Source organism: Urocitellus parryii, chromosome 1 (assembly GCF_045843805.1).
Source record: "Urocitellus parryii isolate mUroPar1 chromosome 1, mUroPar1.hap1, whole genome shotgun sequence".
In the NCBI taxonomy this organism is placed as follows: domain Eukaryota; kingdom Metazoa; phylum Chordata; class Mammalia; order Rodentia; family Sciuridae; genus Urocitellus; species Urocitellus parryii.
This window is the reverse complement of record NC_135531.1, coordinates 256,694,181-256,709,567: the sequence shown is the minus strand read 5'-3', so window position 1 is coordinate 256,709,567 and position 15,387 is coordinate 256,694,181. Positions and strand designations below refer to the sequence as shown.

At 37.3% G+C, this 15,387-nt stretch overlaps 1 protein-coding gene across 1 annotated transcript in view; it reads right to left on the bottom strand.

Annotated features, from left to right (window-relative positions):
- The window catches only part of Pikfyve (phosphoinositide kinase, FYVE-type zinc finger containing), an 80,610-nt gene extending 70,512 nt beyond the window's left edge, over nt 1–10,098 (bottom strand). The window contains exons 1-5 of the mRNA XM_077803415.1: nt 10,025–10,098; nt 6,546–6,726; nt 5,009–5,158; nt 4,726–4,761; nt 346–464 (exon numbers count right to left, since the gene is read on the bottom strand). Of these exons, the coding sequence (XP_077659541.1) occupies nt 346–464; nt 4,726–4,761; nt 5,009–5,158; nt 6,546–6,717 (477 nt within the window). The 5' untranslated portion in view covers nt 6,718–6,726; nt 10,025–10,098. The remainder of the gene's footprint in view (nt 1–345; nt 465–4,725; nt 4,762–5,008; nt 5,159–6,545; nt 6,727–10,024) is intronic.
- Nucleotides 10,099–15,387: the final 5,289 nt, after the last annotated feature.

Here is a 15,387-nt window from a genome sequence, read left to right as displayed (position 1 = left end):
AAAATTGTGGTTTCACAACTGAAATAAGTAATAAATATACTATCATTTTATTCTTTATTTTTGGTACCAGGGATTGAACCCAGGGGCACTCAACCTCTGAACCACATCCCCAGCCCTTTCTTATATTTCATTTAGAGATAAAGTCTCACTAAGTTGCTGAGGCTGGCTTTGAACTCAAGATTCTCCTGCCTCAGCCTCCCAAGCCTCTGGTATTACAGGTCTGCACCACCACACCCAGCTTAACAAATACATTTTCTTTCAAGTCATATTATGGCATTTTTCAGTGGGAATGGTATGATCCCAAAAAGTATGTAAGAAGAAATCTTCCAAAGCACTAATTATTACCTGGCTTTTTCCCTCCATGATTTCTTTGAGACGTTTTAATACTGTGCTGAGGCTTCGAAGCTGAACAGCTGTACGAGGATCATGACCTCCAAAGGTAGGTTCTGCTTTCCTTCTTGTATCTGAGTCATATTAGAAAAAAAGAGAAAGAAGAATAAAGGCAATCTTGTTAACGGTTCCTTGTGTCTATATAAAACACTGCATCTATGTGATGTGAAGTGCTTTTATTACTTGTATTCTCCCAACCAGTGACATAGGTTGAGAGTTAAGGGTGGTCTTTATAAGGGTAACAGACTGTTGAAAGTATTTCTTATTGCCATGTAAAATACTATTTCACAAGCAAGTAAGAGCTATCTAAGACAAGAACTATCTGAGCTGATGGTTTGGAGGCCTAAAACAGCAGCATCATCTACATGGTCAGAATTCAGTAATGATTTCTTTTGCTCTTTGGTCCCAACCTATAATAAATACCTGGACATTTAACAGAAGAAAAAGCAACTCCAGAGGATTAAACACTAGCCATAAAAGGAGCAAAAAAAAAAAAAAAAAAAAAAAACTGATAAAATAAACCACATTAAAGTTAAGAATTTAGGTTAAAAAAATGTGGTTAGTTTAGCTTAGTCTCTATAGTCAAATAGGTAAGCAATAGGATCAAAGGGTTCACTTCTGGGGCTAATCATCAGAAAGAAATAACTCACCCCTAAAGATTCTGATAGAGGGCTGGGGTTGTGGCTCATCGGTAGAGCACTCGCCTAGCATGTGCGAGGCCCTGGGACTGATCCTCAGCACCACATAAAAATAAATAAAACAAAGGTATTGTGTCTAGCTACAACTAAAAAATAAATATATTTTTTTAAAAAAAGATTCTGATAGAATTCAAAACATCCAAGAGGGTAGATTTGACCATGACAAAATCTGACAAATGTCCAAGCATATTATAACTGCCAGAGAATTGCTAAAACTCTAGTCCTATCCTTCTCTATTGCACCCAACCCAACCCTGTAGTTCCAAACTGAAAGGGTCAGGTATTTTGGTCATAGTGACAAAAAGTTAAGGCACTCCAGCTGTTTCAAAACCTAAGGGTGAACAGGAGGTGATCTGACAAAAAAGATGAGTTATCTGACTATGGACTGACACCTCTGTAACCATGAACCCAAAATAAACTTTTCTTAAAAGTTGTTCCTATCAGGTATTTTGGTCATAGTGACAAAAAGTTAAGACACTCCAGCTGTTTCACTGAAATGGCAATACTAAACACAAATCTATCTATAATAAAACAAGCCCAGATTCTAGCTTTGTAACCAGAATGGTAGATGCCCACCAAAAGTGCCACTAGTAGGTAACTGTACTTTTCTTGTGGACCAAAACTACTGCAGTTTCTATTCCTGGATCAGTGTTATGGTTTTGATATGAGGTGTTCCTGAAAAACTCAAATTAGTTAATGCACAAATATTCAGAGATGAAATGTTTAGGCTATGGACACTATAATCTTATCAGTAAATCAATCCATTTAATGGATTAATAATCTGAATGGATTACTGGGTGGTAATTACAGGCAGCTGGGGCATGACTGGAAGAAGTAGGCCAGTAGGGGTATATCCTTAGGCCTTATATTTTGTTCCTAGCTACTCACTCTCTCTACTTCATAACTGCCAAGAGCTGAGCAGCTTTCCTCTACCATGTCCTTCTATTCTAACATTCTGCCTTGCCTCAGGCCCAGGGTAATGGAGTTGGCTGACTATGGAGTGAAACATCTGAAACCATGAACCCAAAATAAACTTTTCTTAAAAGTTGTTCCTATCAGGTATTTTGGTCATAGTGACAAAAAGTTAAGACACTCCAGCTGTTTCAAAATCTAAGGGTGAATAAGAGGTGATTTGACAAAAAAGATGAACATCCAATTAGCTTAAACACTCTAGTCTAATAACCCATGGAGCTCCCACTAACCTAAACAGATTGCAGTTACTTTCCAAGGTTTCAAGTACCCACAGGCAACTGCAGTCTAAAAATTTTAACATTTGTCTTCATTCTTTCAAGAGAAAGAGACAACAATCACATAATTTTTAATATATTTATTGTCATAGTTATTTTTGTTACTCTCTTTCTATGCCTAACTTACAAGTTAAACTTTATCACAGATGTGTACATATGGGGATAAAAAACATAGGGTCTGGTACTATCTGTGGTTTCAAGCCTCTACTGGTACAGAAAAGAAGGGAGGTTTAGAGTATATCCCTGCAGATAATGGGAACTACTATAAAATGGAAAATCTGGGGCTGGGGTTGTAGCTCAGTGGTAAAGCACTTGCCTAGCATGCATCAGGCACTGAGCTCGATTCTGAGCACCACAAACAGATAAATAAAATAAAGGTCCATCAACAACAACAACAACAAAATAATAATAATTTAAAAAATAAAATAAAATGGAAAATCTGCCTCAAACTCACTATTTGCCAGATTTATATTAGGTGTGCTTTGTTTTAGTTGGGTAGGAAATAAAAGATTACAAAGAAATGAGAGGTTGATATCTAAATCCAAATTTACAAATAATTACCTAAAATAATTTAATGAAATAATCACTGTATCTAAACTGCACTTATTTTTAAACACTTTGAAAACTTTTTATCTTAATTTAGCATTAGTAATACCTCAGAGGTGGTACTAAAATGTAAGTATTAGAACAACCAAATTATTCTTGAGTCTCAAAATGTAAAGCAACTATCCATGAATTATAAGTTGAAAAAGGAGACAAAGCTGTGAGAATTACAATGGCAATGCTCCACATACCGGCAATAACAAACTGTGAAGCCCCTTGCATTTAGCTACTTACAAATACAAGATAGTATTAATAACATCATCCACTGGAAAAGGATGAGTGAGGCTCTTCCTGGAACCATGAGCACTAGTGCCCTTGAATTAAGATGAACAGACCCTGAGAAAATCTAGTCTAGCTCTTTGCTCTTAGGCAAATAATCTTAGCTGCTTCTTATAAAACAGATACCAGAAAATTAAATTACTTTCCTAAGGTCTAAAGCCAGTACATAGTTACAGTTCTTTAGTGAAGAAAGGAACTTATTTGGCCAAACAGTCCCAGGCTTTTGAAGTTCAAATGCATCTAAGGTAGAATCCAAGAATAAAGACAATAAAAAAGGTAGAGGGGCTGGCGTCGTAGATCAGTGGTAGAGCGCTTGCCTAGCACATGTGAGACACTGGGTTCGATCTTTAGCACCACATAAAAAAACTAAATTAGTAAAATAAAGATATTTTTTAAAATTTTTTTAAATATAGAAACTGCAACAAATGAGACATTAGAAGCTCCATCTAAAAATATTTAAATTCAATTGTATCATAACACCACAGGCAAAGTTAGGCAGTCTGTCACTACTAAAAGATGAGTTTCTACTCCAACTCCTCAACTGAACAAGTGAGGAAATCCTGTGCTTAAAATGGAGACTGCTGCTCTCCTTGGTCTCCTTTTCTTCTTTCTGTAGCTAAGGAAAGCGTGGTATTTTGAAAAATTAAGACTCAATAATTCTGCAAAGAAAAGTGGTAGGTGAAATTTTCAGACAATAATGTCTTCATTCAATATTATTTAGTTAGAAGGGCTCCCTCAACAAAAACAGGCTGTTGGTCATGGACCAGGTATAAGAGCTAAGGTTAAAGGTTAAAGTGGAGATGTTTTAAAATAAAAGGAGAGCTCCTTTCTTTCTCTTCCCTTGCCCACCTTCCAATTCTTAACCAGAGGTTAAAGCTCACTGCCTTAGAAGTCCTGTAAAGATGACACAGCCAGCTCTGGTCCAGTTCTTCAGCAGTACTTCTTCTGACTTGATTTCTCTTGCCTCTTCCACTAAACCAAATCTCAGCTAGCAATAAAATATCCTCTGCCAAACACCATTGCTTTCATCTATTTTTCACTCTCATGGGGAAGACTGGCCAGGGCCGACAGGATCTGGTATTCAGGGACACTTGATTTCTCAATGCTGTATCCCTTTGCCTCTATTACACCACTTCCCACTGCCTTCTTCTATAACCTTGATAGATGGTTGGGCAAACCATTCTACTGAGTTTAGCAATCTAACAGAAATAAAGCATAAAATATTTACTCTCTCTAGTTTCTTCACTTCACTGATCCCTAGCACGCACTCATTAGAAGAGCATGAAAATAAGGAGATGACTGTAATAAACCAGGATGGAGAATAAACAGGCAAGAAGAGCTCAGCTTATACAGCCACATTGACAGTTTGCACCCCACAAAAGACACAGGCCAAGAGCAAGTGGCAGCCCAGCAATGGAGTTGAAGAATTCTGCAGCCAGAGGCATGCACATCACATTTCACTAGCACCCAAATACAGACGCAGAATTCATTCACAAGACTGAAACTAACCTGTGTTCTCCTGGGGATGCTGCAAATTGTTCTCTGCTGAAACTCAAGCAAGTAATTAATCAAAAAGCAGCCAAGAGGTCTGTTGTTTGCCTAAATCAAAGTTTAATGACATGTTTAAGAGCTTTTATTCAGATATCAACAAATTCTTTCACTAACTAAGTAATAGTTTTATTTATTCTGGAGAGTACCTGACTATTCCAAACAACAAGAAAGTTAAGTCAATAAATAACTTGGGAAACACAATGACCGTGGAAAAATCTTAGAAGAATGAACACTGTTTTACCTAACACTGAAGAGCGTCGCTGAAGTTCCTCATTAAGCTGTTTTTTATAAGGAACAGGTGACCTCACTGATTGTGTCCTTGAAGGGAGCTGAGGGCTGGACCAACTTCCACTGGGAGAAGGGTGCTCTCCTTGGCTCCCTTCTCCTCTCTCTGTAGAGCAAAAGAAAGGTTGACATTATCTGAAAAATTGAGACACAAGAATTCAGCAAAGAGAAAACATGAAATTTTCCAGACAACTATATTTTATTTATATATATATATATATATATATATATATATACACACACACACACACACACACACACACACATACATATATATACTTATATATATGTATGTATATATTACATGCATAATTTAAAATTAGGCTTTTGGATTTTTTTAAAAGAAAGAAATCCAAAGAGTAGAGCAAAATTATAAGCCAATAATCACACCCTTGGTATATGTGATTTTCTGTTTTACTTTTCATTTGAAATTTGAGGAAACAGAATGCAAGCTTTTTACACAAAGGCCCAGAATTTTTGCTGTGTTTATGGAAGAGATTCCTTGTACTATTGAAACAGCACCCAAAATAGTAGCTGCTCAATAAACGTTTACTAAATAAATAGAGTATTATCTTATAAAGAGTCTACATAATATAATATCTTAGATGGAATCTTATAACATTAAAAGGACATTATGTAAAAATTTTAAAACTCTGAATAAAATACATACAGTAGTTAGTGAAAATTGTAAAATCTTTACATCAGTGCAGTAATACTGATAGTATAGTAATACTAACCTAAGATGTTAATAATAGCAGAAACTGAATGTAGGGGTAAACTAAGTGCTCTGCATTATCTTTCCAATTTTTCTATAAATCTAATAAAACTGTTTTAAAAATTAAAGCTTATTTTTAAAAAATTATCATCTTAAAAATGTACCAAGTTTTTATAGTACTTTAAACCTAACCATTAATAAACTTAATTAGAACTATCAAAATTTCTACTGAGGGGCTGGGGTTGTGGCTCAGTGATAAAGTGTTTGCCTCGCACGTGTGAGGCACTGGGTTCGATCCTCAGCACTACATAAAAACAAGTTAAACAAAATAAAGGTGTTGTATCCACCTACAACTAAAAACAATATTCAAAAAAAAAAAAAAATTCTACCTAGTCTGGGCTCAATGGCACACATTTTTAATCCCAGCAACTCAGGAGGCTGACACAGGAAGACCACAAGTTCAAAGCCAGCCTCAGGAAATTAGTGACACTGTAAGCAACTCAGCAAGACAAGCTCTTGCCCTGTCTTTAAATAAAATATAAAAAAGGGCTGGGGATGTGTTCAGTGGTTAAGCACCCCTGGGTTCAACAGTACCCAAAAAAAAAAAAAAAAAAAAAAAATCTAGCATTTTCTTCTTAAGCAGAAAAATCTGGTGATATATGAATAAAGCACCTTGTTAATATTTCACTTTCTCACAAAGATACAACATGAAAGTTGAATAAGGGAACTATAAAGAATCAAAACTGTAAGTTTTCTGATGCTTAAGAGTAAGTCTTACCTTTGTTAAATCGAAAAAGATTTACAAAAGAACTATATGCTGATTTAAAAGAAGGTTCATCCTGGTCAGGAGTCAAAGGTTTAAAGTGTGTAAGATGAGAAGGACTGGTAGGAGGTCGAGGCAAATCATTAGCAGAGTCCAGTGTTGGGGAAGTCTTATCATCTGTGGCCATTTCATGAGTCTGCAAAAGAAAAAAAAAAAAAATGTTACTGTTTCAGAAACCAAAAGTTAATTTCAAACAATATGCATATATCTGGAAGATCCTATTCTGTGAGAGTTTTTACCTATGAAAACCAAAGAGTCAGTGAATTTAGTTTAGCAAACTCAAGTGAAGGTTTAAAAACACTGCTGTCTAAATCAAATCTCAACACCTAAAACTGATGGTCAACCTAATTTCAAACATTACTATTAAAATCATTTTAAAATTTTTAAATTAAAAAATTTGCAGGTAAGGCATAAATGTGAGCAGGCAAAGAAGAAAAATATTTTCATATCTGTAAAAATTTTGGGGAAAAAAAAAAGGTACTTAATAGTTTTTTAAAGTTATAGGGGAAAACTGGTTTATGCCAACATATAAATTCCTCCATCTTACTTATTTCAGCTTTTCCCTCTAAAAATATAACAAAAAATTATCTACCTAAAGAAAGGAAATAAAATAGTCATCCTTTAATGACATTTCTATATAAACTCAACAATTAGCTCAAGTTACACCTTATTTGAATATTGACAACTATTCAAATCAACAAGCTGTGCTCCATCATGTTTCCTCCCAGGAACATGAACTTGCTATTTTCCCCTTTAACCCTATATAAATATTAAGATAAATATATTAATATTAATATTAGTAAATACTAATTTAACTCTATATAAATATTAAGATAAAGATCTTCCTAAAGGGCTTTTTCCCCTAAATTACCAAAAATCATAATTTAGCCAAAGCAGTAAATCTAACTACATCAGCGTTTACCAAAAAAGCACCGATTTATATTTTGCTATTCGGAGTTACAGTTCAACCAGAAGAACCATGCATACCTCTAGCTAGTCATTAAAATGCTTTAGTTTCTAATATAATTTACACTTTTAAAAAGAGGACATTACACTCTTGTAAATGCTTTGCTTCTCTGAAATCATATGCTCCATCTCATTTTATTTTTACAATCCTAGAAGGTACATAAAGCAGTCCTCATTACATTTTTATCTTCAAGGCAACCAAGGTACTCTGAACCTAAAATAACTTTCCTGGGGGGAGGTCACAAAGATAGTTTGGGAACCTGTATCTAATCTCACCACAAAATTCTTTAGATTGAAATTATTTTTGTAGCTTTTCACAGACCTCCAAGTCTAGCCTATAAGCTATTTTCTAGCTACTCAAGACTACTCAAGACTTTGCTTTATTAATAATTTAATTGACTTTTAATTAAAGCACAAATGAAACCACTAACCTAAACAGAATTTTGGCAATAAATATTTATTAGAAGTTGGGGCAGGGAGGAAAAGAAAAAGAGTAAGGGGGGAAAGTGAGAGAAGAGGAGGAGGAAGGAAAAAGGGAAAAGTCTTTAATATCATCTTCTATTGGGGAAAGTAGTTAATAATCCTTCCAAAGTATCATGACACTCCATATTCCAGCTTCACGACTTAGAAAATAAGATGGTGACTGATTAAGTACAAACTCAAATTTTTGTTCTGTATTTTTTAAAAGAGTACTAGAGATGAAGGGCATGAAGACAATAGCAACCTCAGGCCTCAGAAAACAACCTATATTCTACTTTCACAAAAGTAATATCAGAAGCAGAGTTAAAAATCTGCATAAAGAGCCTTAGAATTACCTTGAATTACTTCTAAAGATCAACTAAACATGAAACTTTTATTAGGTTTTGGAGATATGAAGATAAAAAATTACAATATTAACATATAGCAAGTATTGTCTCTACAACATAAATACAATCACATGGAGTTATCAATAATAATTACATGATACTGGGATCCTGAAAAAACTACATTACAACTCTAATTTTTTGACAACTCAATAACTGCTTATTATAAAAACTAGGACTCCTTCCTGACAGGTAATTAGAAGTATTTATCTACTTACTCAAAGACCTCTGATGTATCACCAGCACTCCACCTCTTTCCATTTCAAGGTTAGTGTAGTATACGCATATTACCTTGTTAGTAAAGCTAATCAGTAGGCTATGGGGTATTAAACGTAGGAAATAAGTTGCTCTATCAGCCAATATCAAAATTTTAGTTAGAATATCCAAGTATCAGCCTAGTCATCTCTAAGTAGTTTTTTTAAAAAAAATACTCAAATTTTATCTAATAATGCAGGACAGTTTAATACTGGTAGTGTTGGCTTCCACCAACAAAGAGTTTTGTTGTTGTTGTTGTTGTTGTTGTTCAATTTTTGCCAACAAAAATACTAAAGGAATACCAAAACTGATCCATATTACTCTTTCCAGAAAGAAAGAGGCAGTTCCCAGGAAATTAGTCTTGCCTGTCAGAGGAGTCAACCTGCCCAAACTCAAGAAAAAGAAACTAAGAATATTTTTTGTAAGAATAATGACAGAGTAGGACTTTTGGAGAGGCAGAAAACGAGATTCAAATAAATCCGAAATAAAATACTGCAAATATGCCAAAATACTATCTGTATTGTCATTGTACTAATTTTTACTAAATGAATGCACGGAATTAACATCTTAATAATTTAACGTATTATATACATCAGATACACAGAAATAACCGATTCTGCTTGATACAGAATTCTAGCATTTTTCATATTTCTTGAATGTCTTAATAACAAACTCTAAACTAGGCAGAAGACCCCCATATTCCTAAAAGCATCCACCCACTTCATTCTCGTCCTTATGTTGAGAACATTCTTTAAGAAAAGGAAGTACTAATTTGGAAACCAAGTCTCCCCAAAACACTTTGAAATAAAATCGCCTTTAATGGCAGAAACAAGCTTTTAAGGAGATATACGCATATTTGAAAGCCCAAGGTTGTTACCAGTTCTGTAGCTTATGAACTTTCTTTTCCAGCCTAATGATGTACCTCTTGACACATGGACCAGAGCTCGTCCACTCAAAGGGAAGAGGAGTGGGCATTCCTCCTCCTAAATAAGTTCGGGCATGAGGGTTAAAAGAGGTGCAAGGGAACTTCAAATGTTTCAAGGAACCCTCTTCAAGAAGTGCCCTACGCGGCTCCCGTTCCACTCGCCAGACTCAGGGCAGCCTGGAATTAGGAAGACCAGCTAATGCTTGGGACAGGTTCTTGGCCTTTCCTGGCCCAGCCGCAGCCCAGCGAAGGAGCCCCATCTCACACCCTCACCTCAGCTTTCCCCCACCGCTCTGGCCCGCACAGCACCCAAGCCGGCCTTCTTCCCACTATCAGCCCCAGCTGGCCACACCCCAGGCCTCTCCTTTATCTGGGCCTCCCGCCCCGGCCCCGCCGGCCTCCCTCCACCCCAACCCCAGCTTCACCCCGCTCAGGTGCAGGGAGCCCGCCCCGGAGCGCAGCGAAGGGGTACTCCAGTCGCTGGCTGTTGCGGCAGGAAGCGAAGATGCTTACACGGTAGATGCGGCGTCTCCCTTCCCCCCAAGGCTCCGCCCCCCCGTTCCTCCTCCCCACCAATCCGCAATCTTTCCTGGGGGCCGACTCCGCCCCCTCCTCCCCGCCCGCACGACGTTCGGATCAGACGCTCAGGCAGAAAGAGTCCAGCCCAGAGAGTGTCGTCTTGGACCACTTGGCCAAAGCTAGGCCTCCTCCGCCTTTTTTGAGGAAGCCAGGATCACAGCGCGCGTGAGCGTCACGCGCGTGGGTCACTGGATGCGTGCTTGGTGTCCTGGGCACCGGACGGGTGCTGGCTGGGCCGCGGTTACCGTATGTGTTCGACACCGTGAGCACTCTTAATGGGTTACAGTGCTCGGCGTTCTCGTGACCCGCACTTTGACTTATGTAGCGCCGATCAGTGGGTGAGAACGAAGACGCCGGTGTCAGACTTGCAGGACTCCGACCATAGCTAGGCATATTCCCGTAGATAAATTGCTAACTTCTTCAGGCGTCAGACCTCTGGTGTGTAAAATGGAGTTAATAATAGCAGTACCCACTTCACATACTTTTTTTTTTAAAGATTACTTAAAACAGTTCATGAAAAGCGGTTGGCAGAGTGCCTGACCCAGAGTTAGTGATGTTGGCTCTAAGCTTTTCATTCAGGTTTTGAGTTGCAGATGCTAGGGCTAGCTGGATCCTCACTTTGGTTCAGTAGAAAACATACCAAAACCTGCTGACTGAAATTGTGGGGCTTGGCAGAGGAGCACAGAAAGGAAAAGAAATATAAAGGGAGGTTCTATTTTAATTCAATTCTGGGGATTCTTTTCCTCAAAAAGTTTTGGCAAATCCTCATTCAAGCTTTCTTTTTCTTTCAGCTGCTAGAGAGTACCACAGAAATATGTACTAGTACAAATCCTGGTCACTACCCTCAACTGGGCCCTTCAGCAATCAATCTAAAGAGTATATTCAGCTTCCCCTTCTCATTCTTCATTACTGCGGTGCCAAACACACACACACACACACACACACACACACACATTACCTTGACTAGCATTCTCTAGAGAATCTTATCTAACCAAGTGAAAAAGCCAAGGTTACTTTGGGTGCAATCCTTAACAACCTAACCTCCCCCGCCACAGCTTTTTCCTGCATCCGCATATCCACTTCTACCCTGGCCTACCTGGATCCCTCCTCTCTGGTAGAGAGAGGTCTGCTCTTTCCCAGTTCAATCCTCCTGGCACCCAATCTACTCTCCTGTTCCTGGTATCTTGCACTGTATCTTCAACCAATCTTTTCCCAGTGACTCTTTGTTCTCAGCCTATGAACATGCTCAAGTCTCTGCCTTCTAGGAAGAAAAACAAAAACCCTTTCTTAAATTAGTCCACTATATATTAATATTTCATAAACCTAAAATAAAGTACAAAGTAGACCCAGAGAGCATATGAACAAAGTAGTCATTCTAGACAGGAAGACCTTAATGTATATAGAAACTCCATGTATGATTAAAAAAATAATAATAAAACATCTATTCAACAAAGCACCAGCACAGGGGTGCTTTACCGCTGAGCTATATCCCCAGCCTTTTAATGTATTTTTAATTCTGAGATAGGAGCTCATTAAGTTGCCCAGGCTGGACTCATTTTCCATCCTTCTACCTCAGCCTCCCAAATACCTAGAATTCTAGGCATGTGCCACCACACCCTGTAACAAATATTTTTAAGTCACCAACAATGTGTGTTGTTAAGTAGGCGCTACACTAGGGACCAAACTATGAACATGATTATAGTCCATGTCCCCAATAAGTTTTGCAGTCACTTACAGTTTAATCTGTGGGGGAAAAAAATGAAAAACTGGTTACCATTTGGTGGTGGGGAGAGAAATCAGTTTAGAGTCTAACCTCATACTAAACATCCAAAGTCATTCCAGATGAATTTTATCTGTAGAGAGATGATTTGTGTAAATATCCTCCCAGAAAACTCATCTGAGCCTCCGTTTATAATTCTTGCTAAATTGACTATTGTTATAGTACTATATTTATATTTCTCCCCATATATTAGTTGCATTTTGCTGAAAATAGCTTTTTCTTTATATTGATTACTATCAATATGGATGCTAATCAATTTTCTGTGCCTGACTCATTCCACTTAATGTCCTCCAGGTTCATCTTTATTATCACAAAGATTTTTTTTAAGATTCACTGATATTCCATTATGCATATATACCACATTTTTTCTTTATCCATCCCTCCCTGATGAACACTTGGATTGATTTCAATTTGGGTCATTGTAAATCATGCTACAGTTAACATAGGAGTGCAAATATATCTTTGATATTCTGATTTCATATACCCAAAAGTGGGGTTGCTGAATCATATGGTAGTTCTATGTTAAATTTTTTGAGGTACTTCCATACTGTTTTCCATAATGAGTGTACTAATTTACATTCACATTAGTAATATGCAAGCTTCCCTTTTTTACTCATACTCTGCAATGCTTCTTATCTTTTGATAATAGTCATTCTAACAGGTTCGAGGTGGTATCTCTGACTGTGGTTATAATTTGTATTTTTTCTGATAGCTAGTTATATTGAGCATTTTTTAAAAGATATTTTATTAGTTGTTGGTGGCCCTTTATTTATTTTTATGTGGTGCTGAGAATCGAACCTAGTGCCTCACACATGCTAGGCAAGTGCTCTACCACTGAGCCACATCCCCAGCCCCAATATTGAGCATTTTTCATATCTATGGGCCATTTGTATGCTATCTTAGGAAAATTCTATTCACATCCATTCCCCATTTTATAGTTTGTGTTTTTCATTTTTTTATTATTAAGTTGTTTAAGTTCCTTGTATATTTTGGATAATAGCACCTTATCGGATGCAAGTTTGCAAATATCCTCTCATTCCGTAGCTTGTCTTTTTGTTCTGTTGATTGTTTGCCTAGCTTTGCAGAAGCATTTTGGTTTAATATGTTGCTCATTTGTCTATGTTGCTTTTGTTGCCTAAACTTTGGAGTCATAACCAAAAAAATTATTGCCCAGGCCAATGACATGGACCTTTTCCCATACATTTACTGCTAGTAGTTTTACATTTTCAGATCTTATATTTGGATATTTAATCCACTTGGCCTACTTTCATTCTTGTGCATATGGACCTCTAGTTTTCCCAATACCATTTATTGAAGACACTGCCCTTTTGCCGTAGTGTGTTCTTGGCAACTTTCTGAATAACCCATTTACCATAAATAATACTAAACATCCAAAGTCATATATTTCTGGTCTACCTATTCTGTTCCATTGGTCTTGTGTCTGCTCCTTTGCCAGTAGCATCCTGTTTTGTTACTGCAACTCTATAGTGTATTTTGAAGTCAGGTAGTGTGAAGCTTCCAGTTTTGTTCTTTTTGCTCAAGATGACTGGCTATTCAGAGCCTTTACGGTTCCATGTTCCATACAAATTTTAGGATTGCTTTGTTTTTCTATTTTTGTTTTTTAAAAAAAGTCATCAAAATTTTGACTGATATAGATTGACTCTATAGATCACTTTAAGTAATATGCACATTTTAACAATATTAAAATCTTCCAATCCATGAACATGGAATGTCTTTCCATTTATTTGTGTCTTCTTTAATTTCTTTCATCAGTGTTTTGTAGTTTTCAGTGTGCAGGCCCTTCATCTTCTTAAGTAAATTCATTCCTAAGTATTTAATTTTTTGTAGCTGTCATAAATGAGACTATTTAAATTTTCTTTTCAGGAGGGTTTGTTGTTAGTAAATAGAAATGCTAATGATCATTGTACGTTGATGTATCCTACAATATTGTCAAATTTGTTCATAATTCCTAACAGTTTTTTTGTGTCATCTTTAGGGTTTTCTACATGTAAAATCAAGTCATCTGCAAAGAAGGACAATTTAAGTCTTCATTTCCAATTTGGGTGCCTTTTATTCCTTTTTCTTGCCTAATTGCTCTATCATATTATGTTGAATAGTGTGGTGAGCCGTGTCAGCGGACCGTGGTCGCCATTACAAGATGGCGCTGATAAGCGCCGTGGCCTGTGATAAACAACTCCTTATTTTGGGAGAGTTGGCACGAGGCTGTAAAACACCCTATGAGAAAGATCCACGTGGCGGCTTTGCATTGGGGCTTGGTATGCTTTATTAGGCTGGGGGGTGCGGGTTAGAAGAAGAAGCTTCTAGAGACACATAAGTAAAGGCCTGAATAAACTGCTGAAAGAAGATTCCTGAGTTGCGTCTTCCTTGCGGGCAATGGGTCTCGACAGAATAGAAGTGGCAAGAGTAGGCATTCTTGCCTGATCTTAGAAGAAAAGCTTTGAACTTTCCATCATTGCGTATGATGTCAGCTGTTGTTTGTCATTGAAAGCACTTCCTAATTTTTGACCAGTAGGCTTATCTTGAACTTCCCTGTCCAGTGGCCTGGAGTCAGTTCTGTACAAAGAGCTCTAACTCACTTCAATAGGTAATGCAAAGATGTTTTTGTTGGTTTTTTGCAGTACTAGGGGTTGAACCTGGAGCCTTGTGCATGCCAGGAAAGTGCAATCACTGAGCTACATCCACAGCTCTATTTATAATATTTATTTGTTTGTTTGTTTGTTTTGGGGAGGGCTGAGAAAGGAGAATTGCAAGTTCAAACCCAGCCTCAGCATAAAGCAAGGCACTAAGCAATTCAATGGGACCCTGTCTTTTTATTTTTTTAAATTTTGACACAGGGTCTCCATAAATTGCAGAGACTGATCTCAAACTTGGGATCCTCCTTCCTCAGCCTCCCAAGTCACTGGGATCACAGGCATGCACCATGGCACCTAGCTGCAAAGATGTTTTTTAAAATTATGAAATTCAGTTCTAGCTAGGATATAATAAAATTAGCTCCCTTTTACCTTTTATATAACTATATAAATTGTTATATCCCTTCTATAGAATGATTTGGTAGATCTAACAAGCCTTAAAAATTATTTTTATTTATTTATTTTAAAGAGAGAGAGAGGATTTTTTAATATTTATTTTTCAGTTTTCGGTGGACACAACATTTAATTTTTTTTTATGTGGTGCTGAGGATGAACCCAGGGCCCCGCGCATGCCAGGCGAGCGCATTACCGCTTGAGCCACATCCCCAGCCCTGTTTATTTTTATGTGGTGCTGAGGATGGAACCCAGGGCTTCATGCGCGAGAGGCAAGCACTCTACCACTAAGCCACAACCCCAGCCCATTACCAACATTTTTTATGAAACTATATTTTAGGTAACTTGAAGGATGCCCTGAATAAGAATGGGTATGATTGCTTAC